The 16103-nt window shown below is 34.1% G+C and overlaps 1 protein-coding gene across 1 annotated transcript; it reads right to left on the bottom strand.

Moving 5' to 3' along the window:
- Nucleotides 1-6290: 6290 nt before the first annotated feature.
- On the bottom strand, nt 6291-15832 carry LOC147524349 (glycine-rich protein). The gene is made up of 13 exons (XM_086602955.1): nt 15414-15832; nt 15020-15264; nt 14608-14673; nt 14447-14525; nt 14258-14337; nt 14148-14171; nt 13901-14025; nt 12262-12478; nt 12112-12165; nt 9216-9262; nt 7755-7839; nt 6816-6879; nt 6291-6732 (listed from the first exon to the last, which is right to left on the bottom strand). Exons 1-13 carry the CDS (start codon nt 15766-15768, stop codon nt 6629-6631), a joined length of 1545 nt encoding a protein of 514 aa, XP_086459081.1. The 5' UTR covers nt 15769-15832; the 3' UTR covers nt 6291-6628.
- Between the last annotated feature and the right edge of the window lie 271 nt (nt 15833-16103).

Raw genomic sequence — 16103 nt, 5'->3', positions numbered from 1 at the left:
CGTTTCTTAAAGAATCTTTTTTTTTTAAAACTAAAAAAAAAAAAAGACAAAGCAAACCATAATGTTTTAAATAAATTAAATAAAAGTCTACAAATCAACTTTATATACTAAAAGATTGAGTTAAGTAGTTCGCCTTTACAAACCAAGTGACTCAATCCAATGAGTACAATAAACGAACTACAGTAACTTTGAATCTTGAATAAGGCCCAACTACCAAAACATTTAGTGATATAAGGCTCACCTCTGTTAGCTAAATTATCATCTGACACATTTTCAAACCCGCATTCCAATGTTGTCTGCCACATTTAAAAAAATAAAATAAAATAAATAATAAATAATAAATAAAAACCCATACAAAAGTCATGGCGATAGGCTCAAGGATTACATCATTGGCAAAGGGAGCACTGTTTACAAAATAGTCAATAAAAAACTACTTTAATTATAAGTGAAAACATTACACATGTGCCCCTCAATAACAATTCATTCTAACATACGTACTACTGTACTGTACTTTTAAAAAATATCAAACATGTATTGAGACATACAAGTATGAACATGTGATAACTTTTAAAATACTATACAAACTAAACTATAAAATTTGCCATATATCATTTCATTATCATACGAGCTTTTCGCTGTACTAAAACAAGTTTTTTTTTCCTTTATAAAAGATGCAGGAAGGATTTGATAAGTTTAAAGTTCTTTCATTTATGCAAACAAAAACCGAGTCCAACAAAAAAAAACAATTCCATAAATCCAAAGCATACTGCTGTGAGTTATAAAGAGTGTATGAAAAACCATGCTGCTTCAATTGGTGGATATGCTAATGATGATTGTTGCCAATATATGCATATGCCTTCACTTAGTGCCACTGTTGTCAATGGAGATTTATCACTTAAATGTGCCGCCTGTGGGTGTCATTGGAATTTTCATCAGCAGAAGTTCTTGAGTCTGGGTAAGGTTGATAAAAAACGATTGTTAGATGAACCTGGTAATCATATGAGCAAAGAAGTTTGCATCAGTGGTGGTTCTAGGAGTGTCAAGAGTAAGAGATTTAGAACAAAATTTACAAAAAGTTCAGTGAAAACAGGATGGTGGTCGTGTTTGCTAATAGATTAGCTTGGAAAACAAAAAAAAGTGATGTTGTTGCCATTAGCCAGTTTTGTTTGAAAAATGGCATTGAGATAAATGTTTTCAAAGTGTGGCTATATAATAACAAAAGCAAAAGGTGAAGCAACACTAACACCTACCCATACACCTCTTATTGCAGTTGCAATATGAATATTTAACCTACTATGTTGATCTCTACTACTCAAAAAAATAAACGAAAACTTTTTGATTTTGTCTATTTGTTGTATATATTTTTTAAAAACTTTTCAATACTAAATATTGCAAATCGATCAAAAAGTTATTTGATATGTAATTTTTTCCAAAAAAAAAATCCCACCCTAACCATTAACTCCATAAGTTTCTTTTTTTTTTATAGTTTACCGATTAAGAAAACATTTACGACTGAGTCGTTCGAAAATCATATATTATTGGATGTTAACAACCATCTTAATTGTACTTAGCTTGATGTAAACACTTTATACTTAAATTTTCTTTTAGTATTGTCAAACTTATCATGATTTAACTCCTTCTTCTATGTTTTATTGTTTTTTTTATAAACACCCTTTTTCTCCTTATTCAATAACAGTTTTAAACTTCACTTGGTCTTTGTTTTTTTTAAAAAAAATTTTAACATTTCTTAAAATTTTATATCGTGTCGTACACTTTAGTTAAAGTTAGTTTACTCTCATAATGGATTGTTTACTACTTCAAAATAAGCTAATCTTTGTAGAACGTATCAATAACGTATAATACGTTGTGTTTGTTTTGATGCAGAAATGAAAACAAAGAAATCAACCTCAATGAGACTATTGCAAGCGCTTCCTCTATAACAGTTCCCTGCTTTAAAAAGAAGGTCAGTCAATAGACCCTTGCATTTGTTTTTTTGCGTCTTCAAACATGTAACTCATGGTGCTCTCAAATTGTTTGATACATGTCACATGCATTATATTTACATAAAAGCGAAGAATGCACTTACGAGTTCTTACTTTTTTATTTAATTGCATTTTGTTTTTTTTTTTATAATTAACTTACTGCCAGGAACTGCTACACAATATATAGTTCCAACATTGTCGATGATAGACGCTTAGCAAGATTTTCTAACTGGCCGTGATGCGCTTTTAACGCGTTGATGGCTTCCAAAGGCTGCAAAACCTTTGCCTTATTGTCAAGTTTGCAGAGTTAGTTTTGTTAACTATTTGATTCTGCGACTTTGACAGCCAATTGCTCAAATCGATAGTGGTAAAACTTTTTTATCCATCTGTAAATTTGTTTTGTAATTTAAACAAAATACGTGGCATCGTTCTATTAAGTTTTTAAAGCTTTCTATAATGTTATTTTTTTATTTATGGGCAGACATCTACATGTTATTTTCTCAATCTGGAACATGCAAATACGTACATTAGAATTAAAAAAAAAAAAATGTGCACATTGCTTGATTGAGATAACTTACAGTTACTGCAGAAATTAGTATATGTTCTACACATTTGACGTGGCTTAAAACTAAATTATGAAAGTAACCTTCTCTACCTAGCTACTTGACACTTCAACTTTTTCTTTAGAGCCCACCTATGCTTCTACATATCAACTTAAAATTATTATAGAGTCCCCACATTTTTAATTATGTCTTAATATTTAATTATTTTTTTTCCACTATAAAGCACGCACGCTTATATTTTGATTCATACAATAATTATATTCCTCATCCAATCTCATTAGTCCTCCTCATCATAAACCTAACTTCTCAATGACTCCAAACCGTCAAAGAATCCCTCCCTCACCTCCAATCCAAATAGATTATTTCGCTGAAAATGCCCTGCAGAACACAGTTGATCCCATGGAAGGGATCCATATTCTTCACGGGTGTATCAAGGCAATGTATGCACGTCAAGGATTTATGCATGAACAATTAACAGATTTACAGCGACGTATTATAGTCTTTGATGAAGAACAGGAACAATTTCTGGAAAGCTACTCGCAGTTCTTAGAAAACCACTCACAAATTTTGGAGAGTCAAAGACAAATTTTCGAGCACCAAGGAGACCTTCAACAACAAATTCTCCAACATATAGAACAACTCCACACTATTGTCACAACTTTTCTTCCACATCCTCCCCGTTATAATCGTCTGCCTGGGCCCAGCGTAATCTAATTATGCTTCAAATTAAAGGTCCTCAACTGTCTTCTCTAAGATTCGTATTAGTTGTGTAATATTGAAGTTATGACATATTTTCGTTGTGTGAATTTATGTCTTTGCATACTGTGTGTAATATCTATTATTATATCAGAAGCAAAATAAACACTTTTAATAAACGTTTACGTTGCCCTTAAAAAAATACATATAGCACTAACATCACACCTGACACGCAAAAAAACTTAAATAGTATAATCAATCTGACAACAGCACTCATTACCACAAACATCACAATTGACAACATGGGTGATTTTCTTTTCATTTAGCAACATTGGTTGGTTTGAAGCAGTAAATTGCATCTCCTTACTAAAACATCCAACCCAAATACATTTAAGCCACATTTCAACAACTTTACCCCGACCGATCCCAACACTTAACCAAATACATAATACCTCTGTAGCTTGCTTCCCTGCATCTTCGATTAAGGTAAGGACAGATTTGAACTGTGTGGCCTTCTTGCTCACAAAGTTGACAAATCTAGAAAAAAATTAACCAAAAAAACAAATATCATAATTTAACTCATGTCATGATGTGGTCTTTATTGATGTACTTACTCCTGCTGTTAGCTAAATTAAGCTTTGTGCCTAATTTAATAACAAAAGAGTTGTACAAATGAAGTTTTAAATTAAGTTATCTAAAATACCTTCGTTGCTACAAATGTTCGAAAAGCAGCTCCACCCATTTATGTTAAACTTATCAACCTAAGAGAAAGAGTTTAACACAAAAAAACCATATAAAGAAATAACTACTATGAAAAGTTCTGGGTAGCCTTTTATAATACATTTGTTTAAAAAAAAACATTTTTTTTTTTTTTTGCCCATTGGATGAAAATGAAGATTTTTGACACGTCGCATTAAATATAGTTGAATATAAACAATCTAATTATATTATTATACTATGTCGATATATAGCATGCATTAGGTTGACCACCCTTACTATCCAACATCCCATCAGATTTACGTAAGTCACGTTAATCTAAAGCGTTTTCTTTAAAAAATTTAAATTCATTTTTCCCACGATATATTAAAAATTTCCAACAGACTTACACAAAAAAGTACGGGCCCCTCTTTCTCCAACTCACGGACTAACTTTGACATATTAACCTTATCTCTTTCTTCTCTAATTTCTTAAGAAAACGACTCAACCACAGTATTCATACCTCTCGCATCTCGTGGATTCCAACCACCAACCCCCCTCAGGTAATTCTCCTCTTAAAAAAATTTCGCTTATTTTATGGCGTTTCTACCTTAAATATATTATTTGTCTGTTACACTGTCTTCTTCATACGATTTCCATTTCAGATCATCATAACCTTCGAATTTTTTTTTTACTTAATAGTTAACTTATTTAAAAGATCAAGCTACAAAAAAATAAAATAAAATAAAATAAAATAAAATAAATAAATAAATAAATAAATTGTAAGTTAGAAAATAAGAATTTTCATAATAACCATAATAATACTAATTATTATAACAATAACAAATCAGATGACTTATTTGTCCCAGTCGTTATCTTTACCATGTTGAGCCATTTTTCCCACACAATATATATCATTTTAAATATATATTTAACTAAATTTGATTTTCTATACATTCTTTACAATACTATTGCGTTTTTTTTTAAAGATACTATTTCGTTATAGTTCATAATTGTTGGAATTGGCATCAAACTAACGCATGATTAATTTATTTAACTTTTGTTATTTTTTTCTTTAACAACAGTAACAACCATGTCCAACAGATTTGATGTTGAGGAAAACGAGATTGGAGATGCAATAAAAGTTTTACTGTTAACAGTAATTATTTGTGTTTTACTCCTTTTATGGAAAGTGGCTTTAGGTGTCTAGACCTAAACAAATGTATGTTTACTGTTTAACATATCACTGTTTTAAATTCAGTAAAGATATTAAACCATGTCATTACATTTTTTTAGCCAATATGTTTTGTTATTGAAATACTTACTTTTTCTGTAAGACACATGTTTGCAATTTCCATTTTAAATACATTAATGCAACACATGTCAGTAATTATTACTACTATCAGTAAATCCAAAAAATGCATCCTCATAAAAAAAAGGTCTTCTTAACTTTTAAATAATGAACGTTATATATAATCACATTCCCTTTAGAAAACGGATTGTGGTAGGAAGAAAACTTGAGACTCATCTGACGGCATTGGGTAAATGGATTGTTGTTCGGAGTTATACAAAGGTACTATTTAAGATAGTGATAGTACCCATATCTATATATTATTACATACTATTTGAACACATATAGCTAAACAGTTTGTTTGGGTTATCTAGAAATACCATAAAATCATATTAAAAAAATGGTGTAGTTAGTTTTATTGAGCTACACCAATATCTTAATGATCTTCCATCATTTTTTTTTTACCGAGTAGATGTTTGTTAAAAAAAAAAAAATCAGCTTTGAAGTAGTGTTAGAATGTAATTGTTTATTACACTGTAAAATATGATAATCCAATTGTCTGATCAATTTTCTAATAAATAAAAATTTATAAAAAACCCTTACTACATGTTGAGACAAAACAAAAAACGTTGGCGAACAAGGGGACAACATTGTAATTTATTTTTTACTTTCCATTTATAATCTGTGGTTTAGTATAAGTTACATGCATATACAGAGGGCTTTTATCTAACTAACTCTACCTAGCTTTCGTAAATCCATATTTTACAATTTCCATATTAAATGCATTAATGGGACACGTGTAAGTAAGTATTAGTCCTATCAGGAATCAAAAGCATTTGTAATCATAAAAAAAATGTCTTCTTAAGTTTTAAATACTAAACTATATATGATCACATTCCCTTTAGAAAGTCTTTTTTAACATCCACGTGCAGAGCACGTACACTAATGCTAGTAGAACGTAATGAAAGGGTCTAACTACCAAAAGGGTGCAATAACAAACTATTTCACAAGTCCAAAAACATCACCGATATCATTTAAGAGTTCAGAAGCAAGACAAGTTCATCGCCAAAGTCACAATGTTTTCATTAATAACTACGAAACATTACTAAAACTCCATATAACTAGTGTCAATTAATTTACTGTTGCTTTTACTACAATTTCAATTAAAGACGTGAAATGTGAATCATCAGGTTGAAGCCATATTCTTTATCCCAAAAAATACAAGACGAACAATACAGCTCCATTTTGGAGTGTGTATCCACTTATCAATGTTTCTTATAACCGCATAGCAAAGATGGGCCAGCTTATAATTGCTGTACATGGTTTGTAGTTACTTCCGGTCAGGAGGGTGCTTATCCATGCAGAGTATGAATCTCATAGCAAAAATGGTCTTCCTCAGCTTATAGTTGCTGTACATGGCTGGCAATTACTTCGGGGCAAGAGGGAGCTTGTAAAAGCTCTAGCCGGTTAAATGGTTGAGCAAACTGCAGAATATAATCCTCGTCTGAAGAGGCAATTCAAACTATTATATTACAAAAAAGATCAGTAACATGACAAAAGAAACTAAAATTTCAAGGGAAAACTAACTTTCTTTAACTGTTCCATACAGCCAGCACAAAACTTCATCAGCAAACGCCAAGCAGACTCCGCCCTGCAAACCATCACATATTCACATGAGATCTTAAATTTATGCCCTCAGAATATATTCAGCAAGAAGTTCTATGCTTGCTTCAATCCAAACTTACACGTAAATGATTACAACATCAGTACCCTATATTAACCAAAGGAAGAGAACCACCAAATTGGATTATTTACTTAATCCAGTAGGCGGAGCACATAATTAACTCCAAAGATCTTAAATGGGCGGTAAAACGTGCAATGATCATAATATCCTCAATGACCAAAATATATTACGTGATAAAAAGGCGTGATGTGATAGACCAGAAGAACCATCCAAATTAGGCTCATCTTGAGACGGTCTGACTTGGCTGACCAGCCAAAAACATGGCACATGGCACATGAAGAAAAGAAATATGACCACTCACATAACTTGAATGATATACCTCTTTATGGAAAGTACGCCACACCTATGGGTGGCAAGGAAACCCTTGCCCAGTCTGGAATTGGATTACTCTCGCTAAACAGCTAGCTATACACAGAACAATAGTCTGTTCTCTGTACACACATATAGTACTCAGCTAGCTTTGCAAGCACGCGAAGCATGCAGACTTGACTAGACACGATGTTTTCTCTGCAAAATATGAGTCAAGGGATTTCTCATCCTTATCGGGTTTAAGGAGGGATACATCTAAAGTCTGTCCATTTTTCAGTTTAATTGAATGCAATTGAGAATAACGAACATACAATAGTTTCAGTTTCAAAAGGCTGACATTCATTTTACTAAACCCTTCTGCTTTTTCAAAAAACCAATAACTAATATGGTGCTAACATTACAACTATAATGACAGTATGACACAGTTCTCAGTAATTACTGATAATTAGTAATAATAACAGTAAATAGGATACCTGCCAATAGTTCTTCAATTTGACCCTATGAGTTATATCTTTGGTTCTTAGCCTCTCAGTGCGAACAAGTCTTCCTGCATCATCCCTGCATCAAAGAGAAACGAGAAAATTATAATGTTGTAACTTTCTCAAGTGGTGGAACAACAATGCCAATGACAAAAGGAGAAGAACAGAAACAGCTATCATTAAACTGAATCAATTTTAGCGTGAATGCAGTCAGAGTTTGCTCTGCAAATATTATCTATGAAGTTTTTGGCCTAAAATGTAGGTCTGTTCACAATAGGGCTTAGACCCGGTGCTTTATTCAAATGTGCTTATGATGACGTAAAAAACCAAAGTCTAGTGTTGACTCGAACTTCAAACATCCTTTTCTTTGACCCAAACCACTAAAAGCCAGCCACCAGCTAAAGATGGAGGCAGGAGGATGGGAGCTGATATTCACCACCACATAGAGGGAATGAGGGAGAGGGACAGACTGGAGCAGATAGAAGAGTACTATAGCGCCTCTAGGTCAGTGTTTTTTCCTAGGTTACATGGACACGCCATATTTTGAAAAAAATCCGTGTCAGATACGTATCCACGTGTCCGTGTCGGACACATATTGCATGTAATTTACCTCGAATTTTGATATTTTGCCATGTCCGACAATTCATATCCATGTCCGATATGGCGTGTCAATGTAACCTAGGTTTTTTCCCCTTTTGCTACTCTGTTTTCTCTGCTATTCTTCTCTTGGTCATGGGGCATAAGACTTGGTGATGCGTGTACAGAACCTAAAAGGGTAGGTACAAACTGGAACACCTTAAAATGGAAGTAGTAAATCTGGTAACACTGATCTGAATCTTACAGTAAATTAAGAGTACAATACATAATTTCACCATCACCATAACAAAAATAGAAGACACTATTGTGACATCAATTTCCCTTAGTTACAATTCCTGGAAATTCCAAGAAAGACAATAATGAAGATGTTCACCAAAATATAGAAACAGGTTGACAAGACAGTAAGACACTTATAACAGCTTCCCTAGATGTAACACAGACTTCTTCGACTATGAGTGTAATGAAGGAATCTCCAGTTAATGTGATTGCAAGTATTAGCAAGATGAACCTCTCATAGCGACCATAAGGTTCTAAAATAATTATTCATTTAGTATGTCCCCACCAGAACAAAAAACCTTGTAATTGGAATTTAAATAGTAAGACCACAATGAGTTAAACAATAGCATCTCAATCGAGCAATGCAATTTGTTTCAACTTTCAAGCCCAGATGGAGAAATGGAGCACTAGTACCTAAAATAATATCAAAAGTAAGGCTATCAGATGCTGTATGTTTCAGCTTTCAAAAGATAGACATAAGAGAATAAGACCTTTCCCATTGTTTTTACGAAATTGTCCTATGCAATCAGGAGTGTTACTGTTCTCCAAAACAAAGTAGAAGAACCTACAGAATAGGATTACCTAAATCCAACAACAATGTAAGGGACACCTGCTAGGAACGACTGGATCTGCAAAATTCAAATATTAAGCTGATAAATACAACATATTAAGAAATTCTCAAGAATATACAATTGCACTCCATTCATTTTTTCTTGGATCAAAATTACACTCCATTCATGCACAAAATAGTATACCATTTTACCATCCCCAAATGCACAAATATAGCAAAGGATGAAAAATGATTACACAAACGATGTAATAATAGACCCATCTTTCAGGCTAACAGAATAAATAGAAAATACATTTTAATGCAAAATAAAAAATAATCATAAAAAAAAAAAAAAAAAAAAAAAAAAAAAGCAAGACATCCCTTAAGCCCAACCATATCTAGTATCTTAAGCTCTGTGATCAGATCAATGTCCTAACCCAAGAATCTTCCATTCTCATCAAATTCATTCCCCACAGTGAAAACCCCTCAAGATTTTCACAAACATTGGTTTCTTAACGAAACAAAAAAGACCCACAGCAAGGTTGAAGAGAAACGGTAGGAATGGAACATGGGTCCCCTTGCTTCCCTATTACTCCCAAAGAAACAATTGCAAGCGTTCACAAGGACAAAACATTAGTCATTAGGTCATACAAAAAACAAAACATGTCCACACTTTACATTCCCAACCTTTCTTAAAATCCGAAAAAGGTTCCAGAAATGTCCAATCAGACGTAGACTTAACACACAAGACACAGGGTTGAGTCAAGTAAGCCTTAATCAAAACCTCCAGTTACTACTAATTTGTCATAACATAGATGTATACTCGGTCAAGTAAGTCGTAAATACTAGACATAGACGCTTATCACGCAGGACACAGGGTTGAGTCAAGTAAGCCATAATCAAAACCTCCAGTTACTACTAACCTGTCCTGATTGCACTTTTATCAGTAAAATAAGGACTTTATTATATATGTTGAATACAAGAGCACCTTCCATCTAACAAAAAGCTATAAGGATGGTAATGCAAAACAACTGAATCAACAGTCGCTGCATCAAGTTAAAGACCTGTAAACGGTATACACAACATTCTTTCCCACTGAGAAATTAAGAGAGAATATAGGTCTCGACTCTTGAGCCTAACGGCAAGGACCAAATGTAGATCTTATAAATGCTGGCTGATAGGACTAAAATGTGGAGAGGTTTACCTTAAGATTCATTACAGTTGAATCAGAAGTTTGTATCTAAGGAATAAGTTACAGTAGAAATCAACTTCTCCTGACAATACTAATTTTTTTAGAAATCTCTAAGACAATTTGTTTGTTGTTGACTGCATAAAAACAATCAAACCAATGTGTTATAATGAATTAGATTTCTTAATGTACAAAACAAAGTACAATTTTATCGATCCATTACTATTTATCGTCAATGCATTGGTATAATGTATCTGTTATATCTGAGTATCTTTCAAAGATATAAAACCAGAATAAATGTAGCAGGAATTGGATAATATTTTCATTGCAGCATCACCGTCTTTTGTAGAAGAACTTCCTCCCTATTCTACTGTTCCGTTAATTGGTTGAACAAAAAAATATATCTTGATATTCATTCATAAAACGACATTGATAAAACAACATTGACATGGTACTTAAAGCAAACTAAATATCTAGGTTACATGGACACGCCATATTTTGAAAAAAACCGTGTTGGATACGTATCCACGTGTCCGTGTCGGACACCTCAAATTTTGATATTTTGCCATGTCCGACAATTCATATCTGTGTCCGATACGGCATGTCAACGTAACCTAGCTAAATATTGATAATTTTAAAGGAGAAAAATCTAGAACAAAGGATGTGATTCACAAAGCTAACATCAACAACCAAGGAGGATGAAATTTTCTAATTGGTTGATTGACGTATCTCTTCCTAAGGTTATCCATTCTAGGGTACCTACTAAGGATGTGATCTAAGGACGCACATGAAAAATGAAAGGAAACTTTGGAAGGAACTTTCAAACCCAAAATGACCAGGCTAGGCAATTCAACAGTGGGCCTAGGACCTAAAGGGGTTTCAAAGCAAAGTATAAAGTACCAAGACCTAACAGAGAAACTTCCTTTGCCAGACTGAGATAGCTTTATCTCTGTTCAGTCTCAGAAAAGGATATGGTTCCGACTTCTCCATCAGAGCAACCACACTCACAGTATCCGTCAGAGAGAGAGCAACATAGATGCTGTATTCCAAGAAATATTACCAAAACCTTCCAGCATAAACAAGAGGACTGACAATTCTTAAAGTCAAACATTACATATGATCTAGCCATCTAGGGAAAAACGAAAAAACTAAGGGTTTTCCATCTATCATAGCGTTGTCCTAAAAACTAAATGCTCGCCATTCTCAATTCAAATTTGATGTTCGTCCAAAGCACCTCCAAAGTTTATAAATGCCTTTTCAGACAACGCAAGCATAGAAATTGACACTGGTGCTCTCATCACAACCCAAATGCCTTTAGAGATTCACTCTCCTCCCCAAATCTCCACAACCATCTATCTAGAAGTGCCTGGTTAAAGTCAAGCATGCTCAGAGAAATACGTTATGAGTTGATTACATATTAATATGATATCCTCACATGAACTAGCTGATTCTTGCATCTAATTACATCAAACTTTTCATGTTTAATATGGGATAAAAAGATGGCTCGGCCGCTCGGGATGGGTACATTATTCAGATTATGAGATCTTTATAAGCAGTGTTTATATAGCCATATAGGATGATCTCCATAATGAGGAGAACGTCTTTGCAAAAAACACCTAAGCGATATTCCTAATGTGATCCACAAGAGTGGATACTGTGCAGCCAAAGGGATGGTCATTAAGCCATTTAAAGAATGGTTAAAATTAAACATTCCATGAAGAGAATCTACACGAACATACCCAAAACTTGAGCAGCTTTTCACGTTCAAATCTTTCCTCAGTATGATAATCCAACTGTGACAAGCAAGGAAAATTTTCCAGTTAGAATAATCCTTAGACGAATTAATCATTAAGGTTGCAATAATATCAACATAGAATGGAGAATTCAACCTCACGACTGGTTTTCAACTCCACATAGAACCTCCTCCCGTCATCAGTGGAATCACAACAATCCATTTCAGCCCCCATAATAATACGGTGAGCCCCTAATTTGGTTTTGATTACAGAACAGAATTCAACATTTGCATCAATGTGATGAATCCCCTCCCCGTCAGCCCTCGCTGAATCTTCAGTTGCCAGATTCTCAAAGCAGTAACCCCAGTAGCATCTAATTCATAATTTAATTCACAAATTAATTAATCTAAAAGAAGAGAAGTTTAAGTAAAGCAACTAGTTCCACATCCAACACCAGACATTCTATTTTCAGCTCAACATAAACCGCAACTAGTGTTCCTAACCTTTCTTTGAAAATAACACCCCCCCCCCCCCTAGACTTTTTTCAAAGAAAACATCAACTTACACATAAAAGGTCTGTCTGTAGGCCAATACATTATCTCCCCACACAAATACACATCTTCCCCTCTCTCTCTCTCTCTCCCCCCCCCCCCCCCACACACACACACACAAACACAGACATTCTTTTTCAATTTACTCATTTTTTCCGTAATTGGGCAGTTATAATGTAAAAGAGTCACGAAAAGACAAAATCACTTTTTACCCATAGAAACATAGGATCAACAAATTGCAGTCCTCCTGTCCTACCAAAACATTTTCAACCCTCACCCCCCCCCCCCCACACCCACACACACACACAAACACAGACATTCTTTTTCAATTTACTCATTTTTTTTTTTTTTCTGTAATAGGGCGGTTATAATGTAAAAGAGTCACGAAAGACAAAATCACTTTTACACATAGAAACATAGGATCAACAAATTGCAGTCCTCCTGTCTTACCAACACATTTTCAACCCTTCCCCACACACACACACAAACACAGACATTCTTTTTCAATTTACTCATTTTTTCTGTAATAGGGCGGTTATACGTAAAAGAGTGCAAAAGACAAAATCACTTTTTACACATAGAAACATAGGATCAACAAATTGCAGTCCTCCTGTCTTACCAACACATTTTCAACCCTTCCCCCCCGCCCCACACACACACACACACACACAAACACAGACATTCTTTTTCAATTTACTCATTTTTTCCGTAATTGGGCAGTTATACGTAAAAGAGTGCGAAAGACAAAATCACTTTTTACCCATAGAAACATAGGATCAACAAATTGCAGTCCTCCTGTCCCCCCCACACACACACAAACACAGACATTCTTTTTCAATTTACTCATTTTTTCTGTAAATAGGGTAATAGGTTATAATGTAAAAAGAGTGAGAAAGACAAAATCACTTTTTACACATAGAAACATAGGATCAACAAATTGCAGTCCTCCTGTCTTACCAACACATTTTCAACCCCTTTCCCCCACACACACACACACAAACACAGACATTCTTTTTCAATTTACTCATTTTTTCTGTAATAGGGGCGGTTATATGTAAAAGAGTGTGAAAGACAAAATCACTTTTTACCCATAGAAACATAGGATCAACAAATTGCAGTCCTCCTGTCTTACCAACACATTTTCAAGCCCTTCATCTATGACGTGCCCTTATATTTTGTTTCAAAATTTTATATTATGCTTACTCATCTATTTGTAGACACAAATTAGCAAACTATGGACATACCTCCGACGGTCAAGATCACTTTGTGGCCTTTCTGGAAGTTTATGCACATCAAGATAGACAACACCATTTCTCTTATGCACCCCCATTTCCCACGGTTCATTCCTGATATAAGCAGTAGCTAGTATCTACAGGCAGAGAAACACTAAGAGAAATTTCTTCAAAAGTGATTAAAGCTTATGGAGCAAATAATATTCAATATCAAACAACATAATAAGGTCGAAAACAGATTAAAACAGAGTGATGTTACCTTGTTAAGGTTGTTACGAAACGTCTGCACAAAAAATTAAAAAGTAAAAAATTGTCCGAAGAAATGTATGTGTTAATCATGAGAAACAAAATGCAGAATATGTATCTTACCACAAAATGAATATTTTGAAGTGGGATATTCTTATTTCTTATGGAAGCAAGAAGATTACCAAACCCCTCGGAGGCTAAGTCTGTGAAAAACGGCAGCATATATCCTCATCGATCAAGAGTGTCCATATTAAAGGCTTATGTGATCACAGATTGACAACCATTAAAAAAATCTCAAGAAAACCAACTAACCTCTTTTAGCAATGAATGTTTCAAATCCTTCATTCAGATCAGCGCCAACATCTTCAGAAATAAGCCGCTTAAAAAGCCTCTAATATACAGACCAGAGATTAAATTACAGTCTTGCAAGAAAAAGAAAAATGATGTGCACATGACTGTGGAAGAGAGCTTACCAAGCTGCGGTCATCAAAGTAAACATCACCATCTTCAACGCGACTATAACAAGCAACTTCACAAGGCTACTGGATCAACTTTTACAGTAGTAAGATTCATAAAACATATTGAAAAAACATTCGTAACAAATAAAGAGAGGATGATGTTTAGGAGCCATGAGTGTAGATGCAATTGATGGCAAAAATCAGATTATTAGTTACATACAACCTAAAAACATTCCATTTGTCCTGATTTAATTCCATTTCAGTACCAAAGAAAATGCAGAACAAAATGATCACCATCAGCATCATTCAAAGTGGTCATTAATATAAAAAAATAAAAATTAAATATAGTTAGTTTTGAAAGCGGTCTACTGGTAAAATATTGGAATAGAATTTGTGGAACTAATCAGTATATGAAAGGAGTAATTACCTCCTGAAATGCAATACACTTTCTAGATAAAGTCTCTTCGGTCTTCAAAAATTTCATCTCAGAAACAAACCGTTCATCTTGACGAACATTTGAATATCTACCATAACCATAGTTCTGTCTCTGATTAAAATGCGCAGGACGTGGTAGTAAGCCATTTCCTCTACCATTTTGAAATCCGGATTGCCATCGTCCACGTCCAAAATTACCTCTGGTCTGGTGGTTCGTATTTCGTATAGGAGGTAGTGCTGCCATGTAGAAGCTTAATATCAAAATACAATTTCTAACTAAACATTTAGCATAAAAACCACATCTTTACAAATAAAAAGCACATAAATATACAAATACATCAAATGGGCATCGAAGAAACTCAAAAAACAATTACACTGACACTTACTTGGCACAGGAATAGGGCTTACAGAAGGAGTATTAACATAATCCTCATTATCAGAACCAAACAGATCTCTTTCCTCTTCTTCTTCTTCATACCCACTTGCCTTTTCAACTTCCACATCATCATCATCATCATCACTACTACTGCTTCCATTATTATTATTATTATTAACACTATTACCACCACTACGACTACCACTATTCCCACTACTACTTTGCCGATTTGAAGAAGATGAAGCTGCTGCTCCCGCTGATGATGACGATGATGATGACGATGATGACGATGATGATGATGATGGTTTGTTGTTACTTCTTTGATTATGATTATTCTCTTCTTCTTCTTGCTCTGAAAAATCCATTTTTTCTTTTTTGCAGTTTTGAGGATGGTCTTGTAAAAACAGAAAATGAGAAAAAGAAACGATTCGATTGGGTTTCTAGAAAACGGTCTTTAATGTAAAGTCAAAATTAGTCATTTAGGCGGGTTGGTTGGGCTTGGGTTGGGCTCGAATTACCCATTTTATTTTCACTTTTCACTTTTTGAGGATGATCTTAGAGAACCGTCATAATATAAAGTCAAAATTAGTCAAACTCGTCGGGTAATTTCGGTAAATTGGTTTAACCCAAGCCCAAAGTTGGAAGATGGGTTGGGCTTTGGTCTTTTATGGGCTTGATAGAGAGTCCTATTTGTAATAGG

The sequence above is a fragment of the Coptis chinensis genome, chromosome 1 (genome assembly GCF_015680905.1).
Source record: "Coptis chinensis isolate HL-2020 chromosome 1, ASM1568090v1, whole genome shotgun sequence".
NCBI lineage: Eukaryota > Viridiplantae > Streptophyta > Magnoliopsida > Ranunculales > Ranunculaceae > Coptis > Coptis chinensis.
Note: the sequence above shows the minus strand (reverse complement) of the source record. Positions and strands in the feature narration are given on the sequence as shown.